Source organism: Pseudonaja textilis, chromosome 6, assembly GCF_049901715.1.
Source record: "Pseudonaja textilis isolate UNSWEBS1 chromosome 6, rPseTex1.2, whole genome shotgun sequence".
Lineage (NCBI taxonomy): Eukaryota > Metazoa > Chordata > Lepidosauria > Squamata > Elapidae > Pseudonaja > Pseudonaja textilis.
This window is the reverse complement of record NC_141995.1, coordinates 60,549,626-60,576,452: the sequence shown is the minus strand read 5'-3', so window position 1 is coordinate 60,576,452 and position 26,827 is coordinate 60,549,626. Positions and strand designations below refer to the sequence as shown.

The 26,827-nt window shown below is 36.6% G+C and overlaps 1 protein-coding gene across 3 annotated transcripts in view; it reads left to right on the top strand.

Annotated features, from left to right (window-relative positions):
• The first annotated feature begins 261 nt into the window (after nucleotides 1–261).
• RAPGEF2 (Rap guanine nucleotide exchange factor 2) overlaps nucleotides 262–26,827 on the top strand; it is a 139,165-nt gene continuing 112,599 nt past the window's right edge. For all 3 annotated transcript variants that reach the window (XM_087936682.1, XM_087936683.1, XM_087936681.1), the window contains exon 1: nucleotides 262–1,136. In XM_087936682.1, the coding sequence (XP_087792808.1) occupies nucleotides 1,068–1,136 (69 nt within the window). In that variant the 5' untranslated portion in view covers nucleotides 262–1,067. The remainder of the gene's footprint in view (nucleotides 1,137–26,827) is intronic.

Sequence of the window (26,827 nt, the reverse complement as noted above, 5' to 3'; positions counted from 1 at the left end):
CACGTCCGAAACTTCCTCACAGGGCGCCCTCGCTTTATCAAATTCGCTTCTCCCCCTTTCCACAATTCCAAGAAGAAGTCCCCAGTTTAGGGCGACATTTCCCAAAGTAAAAATCCGGAGCTCGGCGGTTCGGCCCAAGGGAATCCCGGTGTTGCTTTTGAGGCAACCGCTCGAGCGCGGCCCTGGCGACTCCCGCGCCCCGAGAAGGGAGCGACGGCGCGGCTGAGGGACGAGCCGAGCTCGGAGGTGGGGCGGGAACGTGAGGCGGCGCGGCTCCTCCCCGCCTCGCTGCTGTTGCTGCTGCTGCCGGTGCGGCCGGGCGGTGCTTTCACCCTCCTCTCCTTCGTCCGTCGCCTCAGCGCGGTTGCCGCGGCACAAAGCCCGGGCGAGCCTTCAGAGGCCGTCCGCCTGGCTTGGCCCGACGCCCGCTTCTTTCCTCGCCCTCTTCCTCCTCCTGCCGCCTTCATCCCCCCCCTCTTTTATTTTCTTCCTTCCAGGCCCGAGCTCGACAAAAGGACGCGGCGGTCCTTCTCCCGCCCCTGCCGCTTGAGGGGATGCGGCGGCGGAGCGGGGAGGAGGGCGACAGCGACAACACCACCGTTGGGCAGGCCGGCAGAGGCGGGGCTGGGAGCCGCCACCGCCGCCGCCGCCTGTCGTCGTCGTCTCCGTCTCTGCCGCCGCCAGCAGCCCGGACTCCTCTGGGCGAGGGGCCCGACCGGAGGGCGGCGCTGTTGAGGCGGAGCGGGGTCGCGGAGGACGGACAGTAGCAGCCGCGCGGGGAGACTTTTACCTCAGCCGGAGCGACTTTTACCTCAGCCGGAGCGAGTTTTACCTCAGCTTTCCTTGCCACGTTTGGGGGGTCGAGGTGGGTGGGGGGTGGGGTGGGGTGGGGAAAGTGGACGAGAACTCCTTCGCCCCGGGGGAGGCGCCGTCTCGGTTTTCCCGGGCAGGAAAAAGAGGCGCCTTGAACGTGGAAGAAGGGCGACGGGAAACGGGCCGGGACGCCTCCGCTGCCGCCTCCGCCGCCGCGCCGGCCTGAAAGTACGGAAAGAAAACGGGGGAGCGATATGGCGTCCTACGTGGATAATAACTTCCGCCAGGCGGTCATGAAAAACCCGGCCGACAGGAGCCCCCAGGTACTTCTGAGCAATATTCTCCCCCCTCTTCTGAGAGACCCTCCCTCATGTCTTCCCCCCAGTCGATTGTGTGTGTGTGTGTGTGTGTGTGTGTGTGTGTGCGTGCGTGCGTGTGTGTGTATATATATATTTGTTTTCTTAAGTTTTCGCGGGTACTTACATGTATGGCATTCAGCTTTGTTCGGGTATTTTCCCACGTCATTGTAGTTGTGCTTTTAAAGTTGTAGCAGCGTTTCGGCAGAATCTCATCTGCCATCATCAGACTTTTTAATTTATTTATTTATATATTTATATATATATATTTATATATATATATATATGTATAAATATATTTTTATATATATATATTTATATATATTTATATATTTATATATTTATATATATTTTTATTTATAAAAATATATATATATATATATATAAAAATAACGTGTCCTTCGGAGACCCCTGCTCGTCCTTGGATGAATTCGTCCTCTCCAAGTTGGCCTATATACACGTTGAAATTTCTTTCCTTACTCTGCATCTTAAAACCCGTGGTCCCTCCTAAAAAATCCTCTCATCTTTGTTCCTGCGATGGTGGGGGTGGTGGTAGACCTCTCCTTAATATCTATAGTTTCCCCCAAACTTTCCATCCCATTTTAATGTGTAATTTGTTAGTGAGAATGGAGTGCCCCGGGGTAAAGTGTCCAGGTTGGACAGATGGGCTGTTTTCTGTAACTGTTTTATTGATTGATTTGATTTGTCAATGGCTTACAAAACAATAGGGAGCAGTATAAACGTGAGTATTTGTATACATGGTACAAATACAAAGTGTATTTGGAATTGAATTGTGCCCTTAAAAAAAAAAAAAAAAGTGCCCATGGCATTCACAAATCACAGGAGCTCGGGTGTTTTAAATGCTGCGTCCTATCTGTACGTGGCTATATCAGTAAATATGTTTTTCAGTAATGTTTATTTATATAATTATTAACATATATATTTATTCAGTAACCTATGTTTCAGGTAAACTACAGAAAGAAAAGGTTATTGATTCACAGCAGCAGACTTCCCGTCCCCCATTGCCATTAACAGTGCAGCTCTTCTTAGATGGTTACTTGTATTAAGACAAATGCTTAATTTAGCCATTTGCCTTCCTATATTGCCAAAATGAATTTGTTGCTAGAGGCAGGCAATTTCAGGAACACTTTTGGTAGGCAAATTGGGGATTGCTTGATAGTTTATTTACTGTACTAGGTTACTTAACTTCTGTTGTGTCTGTTTCTAAAGGCAAACTGGGGATTGCTTGGTAGTTTATTTACTTTACTAGGTTGCTAAACTTCTGTTGTGTCTGTTTCTGGAGGCCTGTGTAATGTGTTTTTCTCCCAATAAGCAGGCAAAGATAGTTTTTTAAAAGATGTATTCATTCATTTGTTATAAGTATTTATATCCTTAGAAACCAAGTAATCAGTTTGCCAGGAAGGAATAATCAGTATTAACTTCTTTATGTATTTTGTTTATTACAAGTTTTTCTGAGTGAGTTTTTTTTTTTTGAAACAGAACAATTAGATTTTTTTTTGGAAGATACATAGTAAATATAGTTTATTGCTTATTGTAGTTTAAGACACTTCATTTTATAACAAGCAATTAATTGGTAATTCCCTTTTAAGTTTGCCATTACTTCGTTCGTAATTCAAGAAATTGCTAAAAAAATGGAACAAAATTAAAATGCAAAGGGATAAGCATTATTTTTTAAAACACCTGTTTATTTTTGCCCTGCTTCTGTGGAGTGTCAAGAGTTGACTCACTGTCATTGTTGGATTACTAGCTATTGGTAAACAGTATCCAAACTGGAAGATGCTTACTCTTCTAACAGTGTGTAAATCTTAGCAAATTATTTCTACTTCGGAATAATAGTTGAAAGTTTATTACTGAAGTTTTAAAACATGCATAAGCTGTTTGCCAGTCCCACTGAAGCCTTGGCTCAGTAGCTTACCTTCCTGTTATTTGTTGGAATTCGTGCCATTCTACCTGCTTCCTAAAGTGTTTCTGAGTATCTTGATTTTACAAAAGGCACTTTTTAATTGCTATAGCAGCCAGTTATTTTGAAGTTTTATGACAGTGTTGCAATCTGCTAAAATCTTATCCAATTAATCTGAAACTTTGATATTGATAAATGATTTAGATTGGTTTTTTAAAGATTTTGCCCCAGGCATTGGAATTTTAATCATTTTGTTGAGTATTTTTATTATTTATTCTTCATACAGTACATTAATCAGATGGTTCATACAACACATACACACATACACTTCAAGTAGTAGGTTAGAAAAGTTGAACTGTAGTGAAAAATTTCAGATAGTAAAGTGGTGTTACCAGGTGTTTAATAGTAAGATGTGACAACACTTAAACTGTAATATTGCTGCTGCAATATTAAAAATGTTTACACACTAAAAATTTGTAACATATTTTAAAGGAAACTTTTTGCACATGAGTTCACAGCTAATCCCAAATGTCAGTAAAATATATCCAGGCAGCAGAAAATTCAATGACTACTGTAATTGGCCTTATTTAAGTTAATAAATGGACCTTTTATTTCATTTTTGACAATCCACTTAGCAGATAAGTAATTTGTATTGCTGAAGCTACAACTTTCAGTAATTTTGTTTTCAATTTCTATTCAATATATTTTGGTTGCATGGCCTATAAAGTTACCCATATTTCCTTTCAGATTCTGTTTAAGAATATTTATTACATCTTTAAGGCGATCATTTTAGTTTTGGGTTTAGTCATAGTTTTTAGTTGAACAGAACTGTTTATTAGATTTATATCCCACCTTTTTCATTGAGAATCTAAAGGTAGTGTACTCCCCTCTCATTATTCCCCCAAATGACAATCTGTTAGTGAAAAACTGGGATGTAAGAAAATGATACGCCCAAAATCATTGGTGGATAGCAGTTGTTAAAGACTGATTATGAAGTTTACTTAAACACCAGAATATAGAACCGTTTTAGGGAGTCTTTTAAAAGTGAGAATCTTTGTGGGAAGAATACAGATAGTCTTCACTTAACAATACAAATTGAGGGGAGAAATTCCATTGTTAAGTGACATGGCTGTAAGTTGAAATACCATGTGACCATGCTGCTTAGCAATGGCAGTTCCGATAATCCTGATGGTTATTGTTAAAAGAGGACTGGATTATTGGGCAAGGACCTCGTGTGACTGTGACTTGTGACTTCCTGCCGGCTTCCGCATTGATTTTGCTTGTTGGAAGCCAGGAGGGAAGATTACAAATTATCATCAGGGATGCTTGCCAGCCATACAAGGGCTAGTCATAACTACCTCTCATTCACTGCCATTGCTAGTTTGAACAATCACTGAATGAATGATCATCAGAAAAGGACATGTTTTAAAATGTTACTATCCTTATTATGGCCATAAATTAATTCATTCATTTGAAGGAAATTTCATTCTTCAGGTTTCAGATTTTATTTATACAAATGAAATGGTTTAGCATACGAAATTTATTTTGAAATGAAGTTGAAATAATAAAAAGGGTCTTTCTAAAATAGTACTAATGACTAATATCTTATTAATTTATCTTTTTTCACTCAGCTAAGTCTCCAGATTGACAATCTCATTCAGGAATAAATCCTGGAGAAACATGCTACGGCAGCAACTGGCATAGTACTAATAAGAATGATCTTTAAGCTAGAGGGTTGTATTCACTCTCGTTCTGATATCCATATTGAGAATGCATTTTAAAATAAACTAACTAGAAGTCCATCGCCTTTTCCTTGCAATAATTAGGTTGTAATATATACCATCATTTCTACCCCATGATATACACCTGAATTGATGCTTCCAAACTACATTCACTCCCCCTCAGCATTCTATAACATGAAGTCTTACTAAATGCTTGCCTGTTTAGGAGCTGATTTCTGTTTCAGATGTATATGTACAACAATAGGACCTTCAGGTCCCTCTAAGACTAGCTCATTACGTCTAGTAATAGACCAATGAGACCATTAGGAGGAGGAAGGGAAATTGTGTATATTTGCCACTTTGAGATAAATAAATAAAAGCGGGATAAAAGAACCTAATAAACAAAACAGGAAATGTTCCAGTCTCAGACTGGGAATGTTTTTTTTGGAACAAGCAGTAATAGAGAATTCAAGAGCTAGTTTCTTTGAAAAGAAGGAGCTTCAGATAGATATCCACGTGGACAAGTGGCAAGCTTACTCACTTATAGATTTTCCTTCTGAGTAGTTGATAACTGCAAGTTTATCTCAGTTTTACATGTTACTGCAGAAACAGGTTAGAAATTATTTATAATTTTAAGTTTAACTGCTGCAAAATATACTTTGAGCGCTTTTAATTTTTTGGGTACTTTGTGTAGAAAGGAAGATGGAGTGTCTGGTCAGGGTGCTCACCGCAATTTGTTTTTTATGGTTTGGTTACATCTGAATGCAGTTATATTTACAATTAGAGAAACTACTTTGGTTCTTTACAATTAATATAATTCCCATTAAAGAAAGAAAAAAGAACCTTCCTCCAATAAAAACAAATATTTCTAGGTGGTGATATAAGTGACTATTTGTTGATTCACATTTTAGAGAATATAGATTTTAGTTATAGTGTTAAAATGGTATAATCAAGCGCAAATGGTACATCTTTGGCTATATCAGTCTGTTTAGCTCAGTCTTCTACATCTTTTTCTATTTGTTAGATTTTTGAGGGGTCCTTGGTGCTCACTGAATTTGGTTGTTTTCTGGCAGATGTCATCAGTGCACTGATGATGTTACCTAATTTGGGTAATGAAACATCTGCAAGAAAACAACCAAGATCAGACAGCACCAAGAACCCCTTATTTCAACCCTGTGCTACATGTATTTTTTTTAAAAAAGATGTTGCATGTATGTTTTTAAACCTCTCTTCCAGATTTCTAACTTACCTTTCATTTCTGCATACAAATATATAAGAATGTAGATTGATAGAAATTTAAACCTCATAACATCCGTTTTTCTATTGGATAATCTGTAGAAGCACTATTGTCCAAATCTGTTACTAGCATTTGAGATTAAATCTTGGTATAGAAATAAATCCTGTTAGATTTGGCTTTGATTTGATACTCTTAATGTGATTTTTCTACATTTTGTCATTGTGTAGGAGTGATTAATAATTAAGCTTGATCTAATAATAAAATTACGAGCTATTTTGATAGCGTTTTTCAACTATATTGTGTGTGGCCCTGTATCTCAAATTTTTGGAAATGGTTATGTACGGTTTAGTTTGCAGTTTCCTTGGTGCATGCACATTTATGGCATGTTGTATGCTACCATAGAGCAGAGGTAATAAATTTGTGGCCCACGGGCCGAATATGTCGCACACAGACCAGACCTTCCCCAACTCTGCAAAGACAAAAAAGTCACAATATATCACGTGACATCAATGTGATGTGGCAAGTTTGACTCCTGTGATATAGAGGTAAACTTGTGCTCTTCACAAATAATTGGTTGCCTCATTTATAGACATCTGTAGAAGCTTGCTGCATTTATCAAAATGTGGAAAGCAATGCAATTTAAACTCTGCTCCTTTTATACTCGCAGGTATCATCGCAACATGTATAAAAATTTCTTGCATCCTTTTTTTTCCTCCTTATGTTTAGAAAAGTAGATAGGATGGGTAGCTGTAAGGAGTGTTACATACCATACAATGTACAGAAAAAAAATCTGGCTACAGATGTTTTACAGAGCAGGTCATTTCACACATCCTTATAAGTAAATCATAATGAATTCAGTTACAGATAATTTGTATTGGGCTACAAGTTTAAATCAGTGAATACAACAATGCAAAACAAATAACTGCATATTGCAACATTATTGATGGCTTTCAAAGAGACAGACTGCTAGAGAGGATAAACTTGTGCATAACTCTGAAATTTCTGTAATTCTATTACATTTTTGAGACATTCTAACTCTTCAGAATCACTCTTTCCTCACAAATTAAATGGAATTGTCTAACAGATATAGGACATTTGAACGGAGATTTAAAATGATGGCTCTTCCATCCATTCCCTTCAACAAGGGATAGTAGCCAACAGCATTGTACCCATATTGTTCTCTGACAGTAAAGGTAGTAATTTCAGTAGAAAGAAACACAGTTGATAAATACAATATGTAAATGCTTTTATTTCACTGATTATGTGCCATCAAATTGTTGTCGACATTTTGTGACCACATAGATTTTCTCCATTGCAATCTGTCCTTAATGTTGTCTTTCAGGTCTTCAAGTGGTACACTGATTGGTATTGTAACAGCCCAGAAGTCCATCTACTGTGCTTCTGGTTGTCCTATTCTGTCTTTCCCAAACTTAGAGCCTTCTCCAAAGACTTGTATAATGTATCAAAATAGGATAATTGGAGCCGAGTCATTTGCGCTTTCGGTGAGAACTTTTGAGTTTTTGAACTTTTCTTGGCTATCCAAAGTATTTTCCGGAGTCTTCTCCAACACAAAGTTCAAAAGAATCAATATTAATTATTCCTGAGTTCACCTTTGTTTCCATAGAAGGGAATATGTGGCATGCATAATTCTGATATTTGTAGATAAAGTATTTGCCTAACCTTTCCATCGCCTTCATGGCTGTTCTCCCAAGGATTTGTCTGCAGTGACTGCCTATTCCTTTAGTGTTGATGATTAATAGTAAAAGACAGAAGCTAATCACCAGTTCTATATCTTGTTCTATCTGTTGTTAGTTTGGGTTTCTTTATATTTAATTTTCAGTACCGTGTTTTTCGCTGTGCTCCTTGACTTTGAGTACTAGAGCTTGTAGATCCTTTGCATTTTGGTTATTAGAACAGTCTTATCAGCATAGGGCAGGTTATTAATATTTCTTCATCCCATTTTTTAAAAAAACACGCTCATCTTCAATTCCAACTTTCCTTAATATATGTTTAAATATAGGCTGAATAAGTCCTTTCACATCCTTGGCTAACCTGGAGCCAATCTGTTTCACTACATTGTGTCCATACTATGGCTTCTTGACCTATATCTAAGATATTTGTGAAAATATATGTGCTGGGATTCTCATTTTCTGAGCATATTCCACAGCTTGATGTGATTGACATAGTTAAAGGCCTTTCTTTAATCAATTAGCACATACAGATTTCTTTGCCTTTTTTCAATGATCTAGCATGGATCAACAACAGAGGTGGTATGACCAGTTCTGGAGAACCGGTAGTGGAAGTTTTGAGTAGTTCAGAGAACCGGCAAATACTACCTCTGACGGGGATTTTACAGTATCCTTCCCCTGCCACACCCACCAAGCCAAGCCCACAGAACCGGTAGTAAAAAAAAAAAATTGAATCCCACCACTGATCAACACTAATGTCTCACATTCCATGGAGTAAAGCTAATTTGAACATCTGGCATCTCTATTATCATGTGGGGCTTTAACCTATTCTGGTTGATCCTAAGCATTACTTTTCTAAAATGTGAAAGTAATTGTACATTAAAGATACTGACAGATTTTATGATGGTTGTTAAGTGAGTGAAATGGCATCTTGCTTTCATATTTGTCCATTTTAAATTGAACTTGAAAAAAACCCTCACAAGCTCCCTCTTCTGCATCAGTGATTGGAGCATAAAGCTGAATGGTTGTCATGTTAAAGGGTTGTCCACAAAGTCTACGGTAATTGATATTTTTGATAGTTGATTGTATTGTGGCCAAGTACTGTACTTGCCATATTATTCCTGACAATCAAAACAACACAGTTCCTTCTTTGTGTTCCATGTCCTGAGTATGTAAACAGTATCTTCTGACTGAAAATGTCCAATCCCAGTTCATCTCAGTCCACTGATGCTGAAGAGGGCAATTTTTATTTTTTTCATTCAATCTTTCACTGTGTTGAGATTTCCTATGTTCACACTTCTAACATTCCAACTTTAATTCTGCCTTTGCAGTTTTGGATTTCCTTTCCTCATATGGCAACCTCAGCAACTAGATATTCTGAAGACTTATCAAAAGCATCATTAGTGCTCCAAAAAGATCCTCAGATCTTCCTCAGTTTGTTGAGTTCTTTCTCAAAAAGAGGCCCATCATCCGATAGGTCAATAGTTGTGCATTTTCTTATCCATATGGTGTTTTTTTTTGTGAAATTACAGGACTGATTTATGTTTCTCTTCTCCTGAACAGTATGGATTTATGCCTTTGTATAAATGTGTGTCATTTTTTTGCTGTCAATAAAGTGAGAATTTTATTTCCAGCATCATCTTGTATCCCTGCTTTCCAATATAGATGCCAGCTTTCTTTAGATGGGCAGCTGGGACAGCTTCACACCTTGGGTGATCCTGCTGAGAATATGTACACACTTCTGTCATTCTTCATTCATCTGTCCTAAGAACACATGTGCACGCGCGCACACACACACACACACACACACACACACACACACAAACACACACACAAAATGTGGCAGCACCCCAGGATTTGGGAGAGGAAGGGTTTTATTTACTGCATTATTTATATTTTAAAATTATCTAGCTCATACTGGTTCTACTTGTATAAACAAAAGGCAATATTCATTCTTTACAGTATATTTAATAAGGGAATGTTTATAATTTCAAAAACTTTTTAGACTTTGTGAACATTTTGTTATTGACATGGGATATTGGCTTTATTAATTGTATCCTATTCAGTCAGATAGCAATAATTAAAAAAAATGATTGCCAAAATACATAATTAACGGAACAAGTAAGAGTAGATTATACCCATTTATAGAGTATCCAATAGAAAATGCAAGTATATTAGATGGTATAATTAGATTGCCAGTTAATTGATTAACAACTGACATAATAATTGTAGACTGGGACCTACAAACATAATGTATGTGAACTTCATGTAATCCATTAAGAAGCCTTGTGTGGCCTGGGCATTTTTTGAAAACTCAAGAAATCCACTGCTGTCAAAGTTGCCACTTTCAGGAAGGGTTCAGAACCCACCCCTTTATTTTTGCAACCTGGACTCATGTAGTGACCATTTTCAGGGCCTCCAGGCTTCACCCACATTGCTGCTTCTGTTTCTACACAGCTAACTGCTGAACAGCTAGCCTTTGTGCCAGCTATTCTTTTGTGGCCGGCGATTATAGTTAATTTATCAGAGTGGTCCTTTTCTTGCTATGAGTTGTGCTGACCTGCTAATGAGGGATCAAGAAAAACCACTCTGTTTAATGCATAAAATAATCACTGAAGAATTTGATGCACATTCCTTGAATTCAGGTTCCTTGAATTTTTTAGTTTACCCAGAAATACAGTAACTCTTCTACTTCTGATGACAATTGAGCCCTACATTTCTGTCACTAAGCAAGACAGTTAAGTAAGCTTTGTCCTATTTTACAATCTTTTTTGCCAGAATTGTTAAGAGAATCCCTACAGTTGTTAAATTAGTAACATGGTTGTTAAGTGAATCTGGCTTTCTCATTAACTTTGCTGCCAGAGGGTTGCAAAAGGAGAACCCAGGACATGAATACATGCCAGTTGCCAAACATCTGAATGTGGTCTTATGACCATGGGACTGCTGCAATGATTGTGTGAAAAAGGGTATAATTCACTTTTTCAGTGCTGTTGTAGCTTTGACCGTCACTAAATGAATGGTTCTAAGTCAAAGATTAACCATATGAATTCTTTATCAAAGAATTAAATAGCATTTTACATTTGTCAGTATATTGTTATAAGTTTCATTTACAGTTCTCTATTTAGAACACAAGACTTCCACTCTTTATGGTTGTGGTTTCTTTAGCTTCATCATTTTGTGCTCAGATGTATGTATATTTTAATGTTTTAACAAATTCAGCTGTTGGTGAATTAGTATTTCAGCAACAGACACTTTAAAAGCCTATAACTTATAGTCAAAAGTCTAAATGTACTTGGAAGCCAAACAGGTTGAAAGCCTGGATATTATTGTAAATTGAAAGGATCATGTTTAAGCTTTGTTTCTTTGTTTACAGAATACTGATCTGGTTCTCCTATCCCTATGCATAACAATAGAATGTTATACATACATGCTATGAAGCAAGCAAAGAGATAAAATCAGACCTTTCTTTGTTTTTAGTGTTATCTGAACTCTGTATTGTCTCCATTGCCAATTAGCATGCAGACAGTTTACCCCAGTGACTAGCTTCTTTGTTTGAAAAACTCTACATGTCTCTATGGGCTATTTCTTACATCACTGGGATGCAAATCATCACAGCTGAGTTTGTGCTCAATAGCAATGGGGTTCAGATAGGGGTGCGGTTGAATACAGAAAAGCTGCTGTAAATAACATATATAGAATGCTACCAAACTGGTGTGTATTTATCTATGGAACTTATGCCAGCAGCAAACTGTATTTGATTTGAATATAATTTCTATACAATTTTTTTAAATCTTAAAGCGGAAACTATGAAAACAATAGTTTTAAATGGAATTTAAATTACACAGAACAGAAGCAGTTCACATAATCCAAGATGCATGAGATTCAGAGATAAATGGCTTCATTTTCTCTACTTTTTTTAGTGCTGCTGGTTTTTCTCTCCCACTTTTTGTAAATTAACTTTAATCTGAAAAATGCTGAAACAATGTCAAATACAGGAAGGGGAAACTTGGAAATGTTTTCTTACCAGTTTATTATAATTTGAAAGTGCTGACTTCTTGGAAAAGGAGACATGATACACAGCACTGCAGGTAATGAAGAACTAACTTTTGATAGTCGCAGTGCTGAATGAGAAAAAGAATAATAATAGTAAAGCCATAAATTCTGCACTTGAAAATTGATTCCTGTGCTTCATAAACCTCTTCCTCCCTGAACCTGGTTTAAAGAAGTGTTAGGCTAGGATGGGGAAGATCTAAGTCCAAGTTTATAAATTTAGTCTGGGAATGGTTAAATACTTTGTAAAATCCTAGTGCCACCATTCTAAAATATACAGTAGTTTGCTCTTATATTGATATTGTCATTTGTATGCCTTTTTTATGGCAGTGTATGGCGTTAGTTTGGTAGAGGGTATTGTAATCTGCTTCCCATTTATTCATAGGACTAATTGATCATAAATAATTACAACTGTTTATCATATGAACACTGCAAAAGGATTTGACTTTAAAAATCAGTAAAGTTACAAAACATCTTCTTAGCATGTTTAATTACTAATGAATTTCTTGGCAGGGATGAAGTACTTCTTAGCATATTTTTGTTAGTTAGTTATTAGTTAGTTAGTTCCTTATGTTTTCCTCCTTTTTATTTTGTTCAGTGTCTTCGCTTGTCTTTTACTCCTCTTTCTGAATTATTTGTTGATGCTTTCTTTATAAGGAAACAGTTTATATGCATTCTAACAGAAAAAAACATATTTTTTCATCATAACAATCAGATGTAGCAATTGAATTACATCTGTTTATGCAACCTATTCAAAAGTGGGATTTCTGATAGGAAGGATCAGTCTGATTTGAGGATAGATTCTGGAATCCTTTGGTCTTTCTTCTCTGTGTTATATACGGTACTTGTCAAAGTGTATATACTTGACAAGGGTGTTGTGTTTCCCAACTCAAAATACAATCGCAATAGAAGTTTTTGAATTCCATATAAATGAGATTATAGATAAATGAACTGGATCTATCATCCTGTGAGTTAGCTCCATTCTTCTGTGGGTTCAGAGTATAACTCTAATTATTATGTTATGTCTTTTAATTTGCTACATAGGTTAGAATTTATGTGTAATTTAAGGTGCATTGTAAAGTTATTTCTGTCTCTTTAAATATTTCTAGTTTAAAAAGAAACATTTGTTTATTATACCTTAGCTTCACTATTTCAAACTGCTTTCGTGAGATTATTTTTATAATTATATTTAATTGGGTTTCACCAGTTTTGCATTTGTATGATTGTCCTAGCAATTTTAGCCACAAAGTGGTTTGCTATGTAAAAATAAACACAATAATTGAGTTTGTAATTTAGAAACCATTCATACATGCATGCCCTAATCATTATCATTTCATTTATTACATATTTCTTTATTCATTCAGATCATACTGTAGTTATCATAGGTAGAATACTACAATCTCTCTTACAGTAGTTTAGATTCAAAAGTGATGACTAGTTTAGTTACTTAATAAACATTGTGGCTGAATGGAAATCTGGACCCAGATGTGCCAGATGTGCTTATTTTTTTCTCAGAACACACTAAGCTTCTTTTAGTTTACAATTTTCAGATGAATTCAAAAGTCTCTATCACTCGAGTTACAAGTTGTATATCTGGTGAATAATCCGCAATGTATCATTCTTACTAATATTACCTTCTGTATTCTTCATTTATTCATTGAAAAAGACCTGGTAAATATGTAGGTAGTCTGTAACTTACGGCCATTTGTTCAGCAATCAATATAGTGGTCTTCTGAGTTACGGTTGTCCCAGCATCCTATAGTTATGTGATTGCTTTTTGGGTGCTTGGCAACCTATTCAAATTTACAACTAGTAGCCAAGGAGCCCATAATCACATGATTGCCCTTTATAACCTTCCACTTTTTCTAGAAAATCAGTGGGGAAGCCAACAGGGAAGATTGCAAGTCACTGGAGTAACTCTTCTCACCTATGCATCCCCTCTTTGCTCACACTACCTTGATCAGTTTATACACCATCCTGCCCCCTTTCAGTCTGCGCGGCATCTCTTGTGCACATACTCTTCTTCACACTTCTGTGCATCCCCTCACTTGCCCACCAACAGTAATAGCAACTTACCTACCTACTGGTCTTGGGTTTACAACTTCTTGCTGGCTTCCTAGCTTTCCCACTGACTTTCATTTTGAAAAGCCAACTGGCAGTTGACAATGGCAACCATGATTGCAGGGATTGTTGTCACTAAGTAATGCTGTTGTGCTTTATGACCTCATTGCTTAGTGATGGAAATTCTGATCCCATCATAAGTAGAGGACTACTTGCATTACAAATCAGTTTTTATGTTTTGCAAAAATGTTTCATTAAATCAGGGGTGTCAAACTTGTGATGACATATTGTCATGTGATGTATCACAACTTCCCCCCCCTTCATTAAACCAGAGGTGGGCGTGGCCATCTTGTGACACATCCGGCCTGTGGGCTGTGAATTTGACAGCTCTGCATTAAACAGATCGGAGGTAAAGTGGCTGAAATTAACAACAGAAATAGAAAAGTTGTATGAGAAAGAACTGGATAATAAATGAAGGAATAATATTGCATAATATGATATATTGGAGAGAGTATCTGTACAGTGAATGGTGTGGAAGGAAGAAAAAAAAATGCATTTGTAGTTACTATAGAACACGGGTAGTCAACCTTTTTATACCTACCACCCACTTTTGTATCTTTGTTAGTAGTAAAAATTTTCTCTAACTGCCCACCGGTTCCACAGTAATAGTGATTTATAAAGTAGGGGATAAAACCCCTACTACCCACCATGAAAGCTGGAACGCCCACTAGTGGCCGGTAGGGACCAGGCTGACTACCACTGCTAGAGAACATACTGTGAATGTTAGAATTTAAAATGAATGCAATATCTGCCTGCTATAGATCAGGAGTCACCAACCTTTCGGACCTCAGGGACCACTACATTCACAATTTTTAATCCCACAGACTACTAATATGAATCCAGTGCGTTGTTTGCTGAAGCACCTGGACTCCCAGTGACAGGATGCAGTCCTTAGCTTGGCCACCTGTTTCTGCAACACAGAAAACAAAATATTGGGATCTCTTATCTCTGTGTGTCTCTCTGTATCTTTCTGTATCTCTCTTTGTATCTCTCTCTCTCTCTCTCTCTCTCTCTCTCTCTCTCTCTCATCTCTCTCATCTTTTTCTCTTATCTCTCTGTATCTCTCACCTCTTATCTCTCTATCTCTTTCTCTCATATTTCTCTCATTTCATCTCTTTCTCTGTATCTCTTTTTCTTTCATCTGTATCTCATTTCTTGTCTCTTTTTCTCATCTCTCTCATCTCTCTCTCACTCCTCTCTCTTTCTCCTCTCTCTCATATTTCATTACTCTCTCTTTCTATCTCTCATCTCTCTCTCTCTCCCCCCCTCCCTCTTCCCCCACTCATGTCACGGGCCAGCCATGTCTTGGGGCGGAGAGGAAATCGTGCATCTCCCAGTCATGCACCACCAACAAGGGCTGGAAGAAACAGCTGTGAGATCCAGCGAGAGATGAAGCTTTGCTCGCTCTCTGGAATATGGAGCAAATCTCCATCCCCAGCCCTTCCCTTCTCCGGGCAGGCGAGGAGTGAGTGGGAGGGTTGGGTGAAGGGTGGGGCCAGCCAGTGGTGGGTTCAGCTGACAGGATGCAACAGCAGGGGGACGAAAGAGCCACGGGTTGCCAACACCCATTGCTTCCGTTCAGCACCCCACTCCTTCTTGCCGTAACAGCACCATTACCTCGTGAGGGCTGGTGAGGGCTGCGCTACTCCTTGTACATTGCACCACCTGCAAAGTTGCATGTTCAACATACCACCCTCTACGGCGGAGATTTGCAGCTCCACCATGAGCTGGCTGGCCGGTCCCATATTCCAGAGCTCTAGTCACAGGACTGGCCTATTGGTCATCCCGGAGCAGCTCTTCCACCTGCGTGTGCTGTGAACCACCAAAATTTTCTCGTGGTCCACCAGTGGTCTACCAGATTGAGAGCAAGGAAGAAAACATGAGATAGAAAGTCACAGGAAAAGATGACAGAAAGGTGATGTCAGGAGTCTTTTGAACAGAGTGCAATGAAGCACTGCAACGTTGGACTATTAATTTGAATTTTAATAGAGAATGCTTTCAGTGTTACTATTACCATTTCATAACTGAATTAAAGTTAATAGTGTAACAGTACCACAAATGGTGTTACATTTTGTCTATTAACAAGTGATTTGGGTCACTCTTTAGAAAAAACATAATAAAGTTGCATTTCTTTTGCAACCTTCATATCAGGAATCATTAATTCACTGGGTTTCATAATAGCGTTGAAACTGAAAATTCCATTGAAAGGAGTTATCATGAAACATTCCAAAGATCTTGAAAGCTGTTTATTCTGGTAGTTACTAACCAGTGTTCATTTTATATCTATTTCGGTAATGATGTAATGGCTATAATATTTATCTTTAATTATTTTTAATATAAATATGCAAATGAATATGGATCAAATCAAGATCCTGAAATTTAAAAAGAAGAAAGTTATGTATAAATTGGTGTAGGTACCAGAAGCATGGAGAGAAGGCATGAATGGTGTTGATGTAAATTATTTTTTTAGATATGTTGTCTTTTTTTAAAAATCACAGACACAATGTATTTAATGTGCAATTTTTTTCTTAGCCATAGAAAGTATATAAAATGAATATCCATACAGTCTGTATGTATGTATGCCTTACTTTTAATATAATATATAAACTAGTAACTCCAGACAGCCTTTAAAAACAAGTTTAATATTTTTTAAGAACTCTGCTTTTACTATTGTGAAATTATACCCGACTTCTGTAAAAAGCATATAAAAAAGGAAATAAAATTTATAAAATTATTTATTTCCATAATTGCCAATGACTTGTTATATTTAAAGACAGTCAATTTAATTTAGGAAAACTGAAAAATTACCAGGAGATAGTGATTTTAATAGTATCAGTAAAGAGAATATACATAGCTCAAGGTGAACTATGGAGTCCTTGGTGCTTTCTGAACTTGGTTGTTTGCTTGGAGATGTTTCATTATACTGCTGAAAAATATCAGTAAGCTCTGATGATGTTACCTAGTAGCATGGGTAAAGAAATGTCTTCAAGCATCAACCAAGGTCAGAGAGACTAAGGCACTGAATGATGACCAGTTTCTGAAGTTATACTGTTGCAGCCCCCCTGCAGTCAAATAATCAAAATTCAGGTCCTTGACCCACTCTTACAACCGCAGGGGTACTTCAGCTTTCCCTAGTCACCTATCCTCCACACATCTGTGCACTTCTGGCCCCCTGTACTCTGTGGCCTCTCCTGCTTTTGCTGACCTATTCCTCCACTGCTGACCAAGCATGTCCAGTTGGCTTTTTGGAGCAGCTGCTGGCTCCATGAGGCTTTCCTTCCCTGGACATGCACAACAGTTTCTGTGCAAGACCTACAAGATGGCCTCACATGGCCAACAGCTTCTTTGCAAAGGGATAGCACTGGCATGTCTCAGCAGCAGGGCAGAGGCCTCGGGGTACAGGATGATGAGAGTAATTCTGGCTGGGACTGGACTGAGATGGCCGAGTCCAGGATTGTGTAGCTTTGTGTCATACTGTTGGGAGTACCTGGGATATTAGTATCACACTGCCAGACTGGCACAGCATAGGCTTCCAGGGGCAGCTTCATACTTTGTTGTTTCTCAGGGCCTTCTTGCAGCCCCTTGGTGTGCCAAGCAGTCCCTGAAGCACAGCATGGCAAGCAGCCCCAGGGCCCTGTGATTATAGGACTGTTTGCCATCCTGCAAGAAAGGGTGTAGGATGGTCAGAAGAGCAGAGATGGGAGAGACTAGGCAGTTGGGAGGAGTTGAAGGGGAGGCAATCCCTTGCCTTGGAAGAACTAAGGCTTGGTGCTGGAAAGGACCAAATTGAAATTGCTAGGATTAGAGTGTGTCCTTAGCAAGCAACTTGTGGAATTTGATGAATGACAGCAATGGAGGGTGAGAGGATTGCTGTGGCTAACTGATGCGATAATGTGACATCACACAACATGATCACGTTGCTTAGCAGTGGATATTTCATTCCCAATTGAGGTCGTAAGATTACCTGTACATATACTGTTCTCCATGCTGCATCGAGAGCCCAGGATGGGTTGACTCCTTCCTATGATGTCATTTAGCTGAGTCTGTACTAAGATATAAAAGCCAGCCCCCGGGAGAGACCCCAGCTTTTGACTCAGCTCCTTTAGATGTCCATGCACACCTGGACAACAAATACCATAGTTAGACTTGCATGATCCATTCATTTCTAATTTGAAATCTGCTTTTGTCAAAGAAATAAAGCAACACTTATGGGTGTAAAGCATAGAAATCATTAAATCAAAATTATGCAGTTAAAAAGGTCATGTCAAACATCATATGGAAAAAGACAGGTTAATGAAGGAGAAAGGACTTTTCCTTCTTTTGATAACTACTAGAGGACTAGGAAAACAGCTAGTCCCACTCAGTTAAAGTGCCAGTTCAAGCCCCGGGAGGAATATTTTGGAAGGTTGTATATGGACCTGGCTTGTAATGTAAAAAACAGTAAAATTACTGTATATATTCATATATTTCACCTTAGCTCTGTTGTTCATAATTTTCCTAAGTGTCTGGTTTGCTGCAGCTTTGTTCATTGTTCTGTTGATTCCCAACTAAATACCATCCATGAAACCACCAGAAGTTACCATATTTCAATCCAACAGCTAATTCTGGAGCTCCTAAACTCAGTCTTTCTTTGTAAGACTGATTCAGAAATAACAAGCAAATGAGAAGTTCTCCTCAAGGGCAAGTGGGCAAGCAGTCTTATTGCTCATCTATACCACTGTTTCAGTTACAGTTTAAAGCTTGAAGTAAAGTAAAATGTAGTAGGGTTTTTTTTGGTAGAGAAGGACATTTTCTGTTTTTCCTCATGAAAACTAGGAAAATTAGGGAAACATTGCAAGAACAAGTTTGTGTTGTTACTTCAGATACTACCTTCAACTTGGAAATTAAATCTGATATGAGATTAAGATAGCCTACAATTAGTATGCTTAAATAGTATTGAGAACAATATGTAAACCCCAAGTAATGAAGCTACTGTTGAATAATCTCAAGTAATTACAGAGCATATTTTCATTTTACGAAACTCTTAATTTTACCATCTAGTAACATTGATTTTCAACTTTTTGTATGTCATCAACATTCTATTTTTTATTTATTTATTTATTTGATTTGTAGAGTCACTCCTCTCACATACAGGATTCTAAGTGATTAGAAAATAGATGAAACTCATGAAATGCATAGTATAAAAATAATACACATAGCAGCTGGGATATACTCCATAGTTTAAATTGTACTGTGAATAAATGTTTCATGACAACAGCTTTAAATACATCTTTATACATCTTATGAATTTATATATAAACCTGGAAAATAAATAAGAATTGTAATATTGGTAATTGTATAAGTTCTGTTACTAAATTCTAACTGGATTCCAGTGAATAACATTTTAAGTAATAGCATTTCAGAAATTCATAAAGTATTTTAATAAAAGTTTCAACTTTTTAATGTTTTAAAGTATACACATCAATAGTATTTGTATAATTAAACTTATTTTACAGAACAATTATTCTGCACTTTGCAATGTATACTATGCTTACATGGAGTTATGCAAGAGTAGCTCTCTAATCCTCCTTTCAACATAGTTGAAATTTTTCTTAGCTATTAAGTTTGCCTGTGAAACCTATCTTTGAATGGATTCCAAGGAGTAATGCGGTATGTATCTGATCTGGGAAAACAGTGAGTAAGAGTATTATTTCAAAACTCTGGATGTCATTGCCGATACTGAAATGAAGGTATATATTGGGAATCACGCAAGGAAAATAAACAGAAGAGTTCTCAACAGTCTTCTCTTTCCAGTTAAGGAGATTACTTAGTAGTGGTTTTAAGAAGAAGGTATGATATTTAAACGTTTTCTTTTATTATGTCACAAGTTAATAATTCTTCAAAGTTACAAAATGTTTGCCTTTTACTAGTCATTTCTCAGCTTTACCTAATTAATTTTAGATATCCTGTGATCAAGTAAAGAGCAGGAAGAACGAACTTAGCTTTTAATTTTTTATCCAGCTGTGTAAACTTGTAAATAGATAATGGAGAAAGGTAAATTTAGCTTTCACACCAAAGCTATTAGCTTGGCAAAAACATGGATCATAAAGCTAAAAGAAATATAGCATAAATGGAAAAATGTGCTAACTTAGCAGTCAAACTATACTTCAGAAAAATGATGAATGAAGTTGCTAATAAATCTGTACCAATCAGGGATAGGCATAAAAATTCAGAGCAGATAGAGAAAAAATAAAGTCTGAAATGCTCCACTTGTTATTTTACACTGAAATTACTACTTTCCATTCACTTTTGGAGCAAGTGGCAAGAAAGGATGTCAGTATAGAACATAAGTAAGAAAAATGTGTTGGGAACCAATTAATATAGAAGGAAAAGCTTGTCAGCTGAAAATTCAGATTTTTTCCTCCTGCTTATACTTCTTTCAGGCTTGTTTTAAAAAAAATCTCACAATTTCTTAAAGCATTTTGGTATCAAAGGACTAGGGCTTGCAGTTTCAAAATCTAGTCCCTAAATTAAGTAATATTATAATTGTATGAATAAAATATAATTACAGAAACAAGATTTTTTTTTGTTATATAAAGATAATCTTCATATTCAACAAGCTGAGTCCTTAGGACAAAATTAATCCAGCTTGCTAAATAGCTGGTTTTAGTGTCTAAAGTTTACAAGTGTAGAAACAAGAACAAGAACAACAAAACAAACCATTAACTTTAGCCTCCAGTATAGTTATTGGAAATGTTGCAGCAATGATCCCAGTTTTGAAGAGGGATAATGAAATGTTCATTTATTTAATTAGTTAGAAACCAAAGAAGGAAATTGAAAATAGTTCAGTTGTTAAGAGCAAAAATCAGAACAAAGCACAATTCATAAACCAGGATGTTGTTGCCGGTAATGTACCTCTCTGTTTACTAACATTGATTGATTGAAGAGAGGACTCAGTGTGGCATTAGAATACTCTCAGATTGTATTTCAGAATGAATCAGTTGGTTATTTGCAGGATAAGTGATTGCAGCTAAAGTAACTTTGTCTACCTCCTGTATTATTGCCACCTGACAAAAATCTGTGATGGATATGGCATTCCAATTAAAGCTAGACCTATATGTTGTTGAGTTCAATATTCCCATTTCCTTCATATTCTCTTCACTGAATATTCTGAAGGAACACAACCCTTGTGGTATGCAACACTGTCTTTTCAGTTTGCTGTGCAGTCAAATAAAGGTCTATAAAGATTTTTGAATTAGAAACAGTTAAAGACAGTGATCAGAATGATCAAAAACCATTCCAAATCGCCTAATTCCAGAACAGGTTTAGGTTTCAAACTGTGCATCTCCAGTACTTCAGTTTCCTTTAAATTATGTTAGCAATATCCAATAATGAATTTAGCACCATTTTTTTTTCATTGATGCTTATGAGTGGTGGGGATTAAGGGTTTGGGCTAATCCATGTTTTTTTTAAGTCATGTTTTTCAAGAAATTACATTACTCTTAGAATCTAACATTTTTTGTTGAAAGAACTAAATGCTGATGCACAATATGATATTCAGAAAGAGCAATCTCAACAGTTTATAATTCTAGGTATAATGGTTATAGTCATGAATAAAATTATGTAAGATTCCAGGAGATGGTTGATTCAAATTAAAAGTCTTAAGTATCCCCCTCCCCCTTTTCCATGAAAATTGGCATTTCAAAGTGAAGAAATATGTTTGGTAAACAGGAACTTCATGGAATTGCAAGGAAATGTATAATCTTTTCTCAGAGGATTAAGGGTAAAATTGCTGTATTCAAAGACTCTGAACAGCTAATTTAAGAACAATTGTTCTTCAGACAATGTAACTGTCAAGATTTTGGTGCTGCTAAATAATGGAAACAGAATCTGTGCTTAAATTTAAATCATGATAAGAATTTTGTTGTCCTTAGCCAGATGCTGTAATATAGTAGAACTGTTGCTAGTTGATCCTTTGGTCCACTCTCTTTGTTTATATCTTTGGATTTATTTATAATTTAGATTTATAAGGCTACCAAATGAATAGTGACTCTGAATGGCCTTACAAATTTAAATTATAAATAGTGTGACACAATTTAATTTATGATGAATTTAATTTTAATTTATAATGAATGATATTAGAAACTGCTAAAATATAAGATTAATGCATTACTGTTATTTATATAGATACAGATTTGTGGATCTTGCTTACTTTGGCCATGTTGTGTGGTAAAATTAATTAGAGAAAGCAATTATGTTTGGAAGACACGGTTAAAATTGACACCAACAAGAGCATAGAAAACCTCAAAGAAATAGTTGAAATTTGGAAGATATGGGGAGATCTGGCCTGTCAAAATCGCTAAGAATTGGACTCAACTGAGTGGATAGCATCATCATCATATCAGATTTGTGGATAAATATAAATCCTTTAAAATATCCACTATCCATTCCTGTTTTGAGAATGTAAACCTTTTTACAGCTAAAGGGATAAATCAGTAAGAACACGTATAAATGTTGCCTGATGTACATTAGACTCTGATACATCGAAAGTATGACTACTGAGTTTTATGCAAGGGGAAGAGAAAAAATATTTAGAATTTTCTTTACAGCAATTGTGATAATAACAATCTTATTAGTGGGTGGTTTCATTTTTGTAACCATTTTGCAAGTTAGACCTGGATAAAAATACTTCATTACAAGCTTAGATAAACCCTATCAAAACTTGATATAAAAACATGGCACCACTGCAGTGCAGTGTTAAATTGCTGAAAGTCATTTACTTTTAAACCATCAGTGAATTTATAAGTTAAAGATTTTAGCTTTGCAATTTTTGAGCAATGAGAGAATATAGAATCTTTCTTGTAAGACTATAATATAAGACAGCAGAGTAAATAAAACAATTTTAAGAAGATTTCATAAAGCCAAATTAATTAACTCATTAACAGATTTGAAAGTTTTGTTTGAGTATTGGAGATTTTGTATAGGAGGCTGAAAAGGGCATCAATTTAACAGGTTTAATCAGAGTGGAGATGATCATGCTGATGGGTGATGGACTGGGTCTTAGGAAAGCTGAAGGAGATTGTGAGAGAGACTTACTGTATGCAGCTAGAAAACAACTGTTAGGGCAGGGGTGTCAAACTCAAGACCCATGGGGTCCTTAGTTCTGGCCTGTAGGATCACCCTGGAAACAGTGAAGGACCAGCCCACAGTACCTCTGCCAGTGAAAATGGAGCTCAGGAGGGGCACATGTTGCCCATCTGGGCTCTGTTTTCACTGGCAGAGGGCTGGAGGAGGCTGTCATAGACAAAATGGAGCCCAGGAGGACAATGGATACCCCCAGCCCCACCTGGGCCACTAAAGGCACCCCTGACATGAGTGTTCTAGCCACACACGCCCTGATCCCCCCAGAAGTCAAACACAACCCTGATGCGGTCTTAATGAAATTGAGTTTGACACCCTGTTTTCATTCAATTTTAGGAAAACCTATTGAACAACTGCTGCAGAGAAACTATCAGTTAACACCTATGACTGGGGAGTGAGATGCAACTATTTGGAAAAAACCCAGTTACAATTTCAAGAAAAAGTTTTATTATCAAGAATCAGTCAAAGATTATTTGATCTTGGACAGATTATAAATAATGATTTCAGTGGGTTTGTAATAGATTTGAAGTTGTTTGAGGACTTTCTGCCAATTAAATACAATAACAGATTGTTAATAGGGCTTTGAAGTTTCACTTGTTCTTTGGGCTACCTGTTAACTCCCCCCCACACACAGTAGATAGACTGGTTACTGATAGATTTTCAAATTTGTAATATTTTAATGTCATAGGTAATTTAGCAAATAGAAATTTGGAAGGTCATATATTATAAACTGCTTTGCAAGGTGGGGGAGGAAAACTATATTGAAATATATATATATATATCAGTATTCAGCCAGGAGGGACAATCTATGTGTATTTTTGTTAGTTTATTTTTATGCACATTTTTGAATTGTTTTACTTTTTTATCTTTTTTTGGATTTTGTATTAAGTATAAAATATTTCCAAACCTTGTAAAGCATTTTGGAATGAGCAAACACCTCTTTGCCACAGTTTCTGGATAGCTCATTAAGATTTCTCTGTTCCCTGATGCTTTTGCAGGAAAGTAGATAGATAGATAGAGAGAGAGAGAGAGAGAGAGAGAGAGAGAGAGGAAGAGTTTTGAAGCAACCATGCTGAATATCTTAACTGTTTTAATGTTTCCAGAAGAAATGCTTCTCTTATAACAATGTACTTTATAAAGTACTCCGTTCATGTTTGTTACACAGACCTATTGTTAATGAATTAAAAATTAATCTTAATATTAAGGATAATAATTAAACCAGCTCATTGTTTGTAATGAAAAAAAAAAAAGAAAAGTGCCATTCTTGCATTTGTTATGAAGCATTTTTCCACATCATTTTTTAAAAAAATGTGCATACAGCCTCAGTGTTTATGATCTACCGATATGAGATGCTCACTTGTATGGTGAGAATATTTGTTATCAGGAACATGCAAGTAAACAACTGCCTTTGTTTATCAGCTTGGTAAGAATTTTGTTTCTTACATACTTATTAGATCAGCGGTCCCCAAACTTTTTGGCACCAGGGATTGGTTTTGTGGAAGACAATTTTTTCATGGACCGGGTGTGGGGGTGGGGGGCAGAGGGATAGTTTTGTGTACAACCTAGATCCTGTGCATGCACAGATGAAGCTTTGCTTGCTTGCCCACTGCTCACCTCTAGTTGTGTGGCCCGGTTCCTAACTAGCTACGGACCACTACTGGTCCAGGGGTTGGGGTCCTCTGTACTAGATGCTGCACTAGCAGACACAAATTGCATAAATTCTCTTACAGGCATACTCATTTATTCAGAGCTGAGTCATTGGGAGGAGGAAAGCATCTTTCCCTCCCACTAATTTGTTAACAGTCATTAGGAAGGAGACAATGAGGCTTCCCTCTATCACTTATCTTGCTACAGAAGATAATGCTCCCTGTTAGCCTGTCAGATGCCTGAAAAAAATATATCAGTGGACTTATAATTATCCCACTCCTTTAGTCTACAAGTTGAACCAAACAATTTGTAACTTGAAAGCTTCTTGCTCCCACTGTAGGTTAGAAATTATATACAACTCTACTATATCTACTTTTTCAGTAAAACATAATGAGAATTTCAACTGTCTTTTAGATTCTAGAATCTGGATTGATAATCACAATCTAAATCTTGTCCTATGCAGCCCTACATAAAACAACTATGTCCCAATAGCTTTTTAGTCAGGGTGCCCATCAGCCTATCAAACAACAAATTAGAATATGAATGGAATTTACTTATGCATACATAAGATGTTATATTCTAATAAATATAACTGAAGACTATGTTTCATATGTCATGTCTTCTAAATTCTGACATGGTTTTCTGTAAGTAACTATTCACCAACTTGGTAACCGTTCGTAAAATTGTGGGTTGGATGCTCCACAGTTAGCTTGCAATTATGACATTGCTGTGTCCTGCAGTCACGTGACCATAATTTGTGACCGTCACTGCCAGCTTTTGACAAGCAAAGTTAATGGGAAAGCAAGCAGAAAATCACAAATGGCCCTAGATGAGATAATGGCAATTGGAACTGCACAGCGCTGTCATGATGTTGCATCTGTCACCTAGTGACAGAGTTGCTATTGCTAGTTTACTGTCTCTAGGTGAAGAATATCTGCATCCTGATATTTAATAACTGTAATAGTCCATGTTTATCAGATTGGAGAGGAATAAAATGTTTGTAAAAATTAATTATTTTAAATTTTCTTATTGTTTTACTTTTGTGTGTGTGTGTGTGTGTGTGTGTATGCACACACATATATACATATACACATATATATATATATTGTATCTATATCTATTTATATCTATATCTATATCCATATTGTGTGTGTGTAGTTGTCGGGAAAGGGATTTAAAAGAGATTTAAAAAGAGAATATTATTCACGGTATAATATTGGTGCGTATTTATATCACTAGACAGTTTGTAAGCAAAGTATTACATTGCTACAAAGTCTGTAAATTTGGGAAGCATGATTCTATCATAAAAGGAAGGCTTGATATATATTCATAAAATGAATAATACATTTCATATTTATTATATAGAATTTAGAGTTTCATTCATAGCTTTGAATTATATTACTTTCAAAGCCATATTAACTAGCATATGGATATTAAACAAATGGGAGAAAAGTAAAAGAAGTCCATATCAATACAGCTTGCATTATTATATAATAATAATTTCCAGCATAAGTTTTAAAAAAACATTCCCCATGTCAAGTAAAGAAGATGATTTTTTGTTGAATTAGGCCATCTTAAAATCATTAATAGAATTAATAGACTTGATATTCTTTAAGACATTTAACAATCAAATTGTTAATAAAGTATTGAGTATTCTAAATCCGTATTCCAGATATCTGAATATCCATCTTAGCCATTTTTTATAATTGCCTGTAAGAAGAGTAGTATAGATTTAAAAGTGCCAGAACCCGTTCAATGCTGAGAATAACTTAGGAGTTTTTGGATGTTGCTAATGTTTTCAGGTCACATTATTAAATCAAAAGCTGCATTAATAGAATATAGTACTAGTCTATGGTTTTAGGCAGTCCAGATTTCTAATTATTTCAAATGATTTAAAAACTTGAGTAGTCATAAACTGATATGCTTTAAGTATGACTATATTTATTCTGTGATTTTTTAAAAATCTAGAATTTGATAATTGGAATTGTCTACATTTTCTTATGTAAGTAAGGATGAAAATTGTACTTTAGTGCCGGCAACATTCAGATATATCTAGCAACCCTTATTTTATGCTGGAAATGCATCAAATTTGTGACTAAATATGAAGCCAACTTCTTTGGCTGGAACTACAGAGGTCGCATAAATTTCTAATT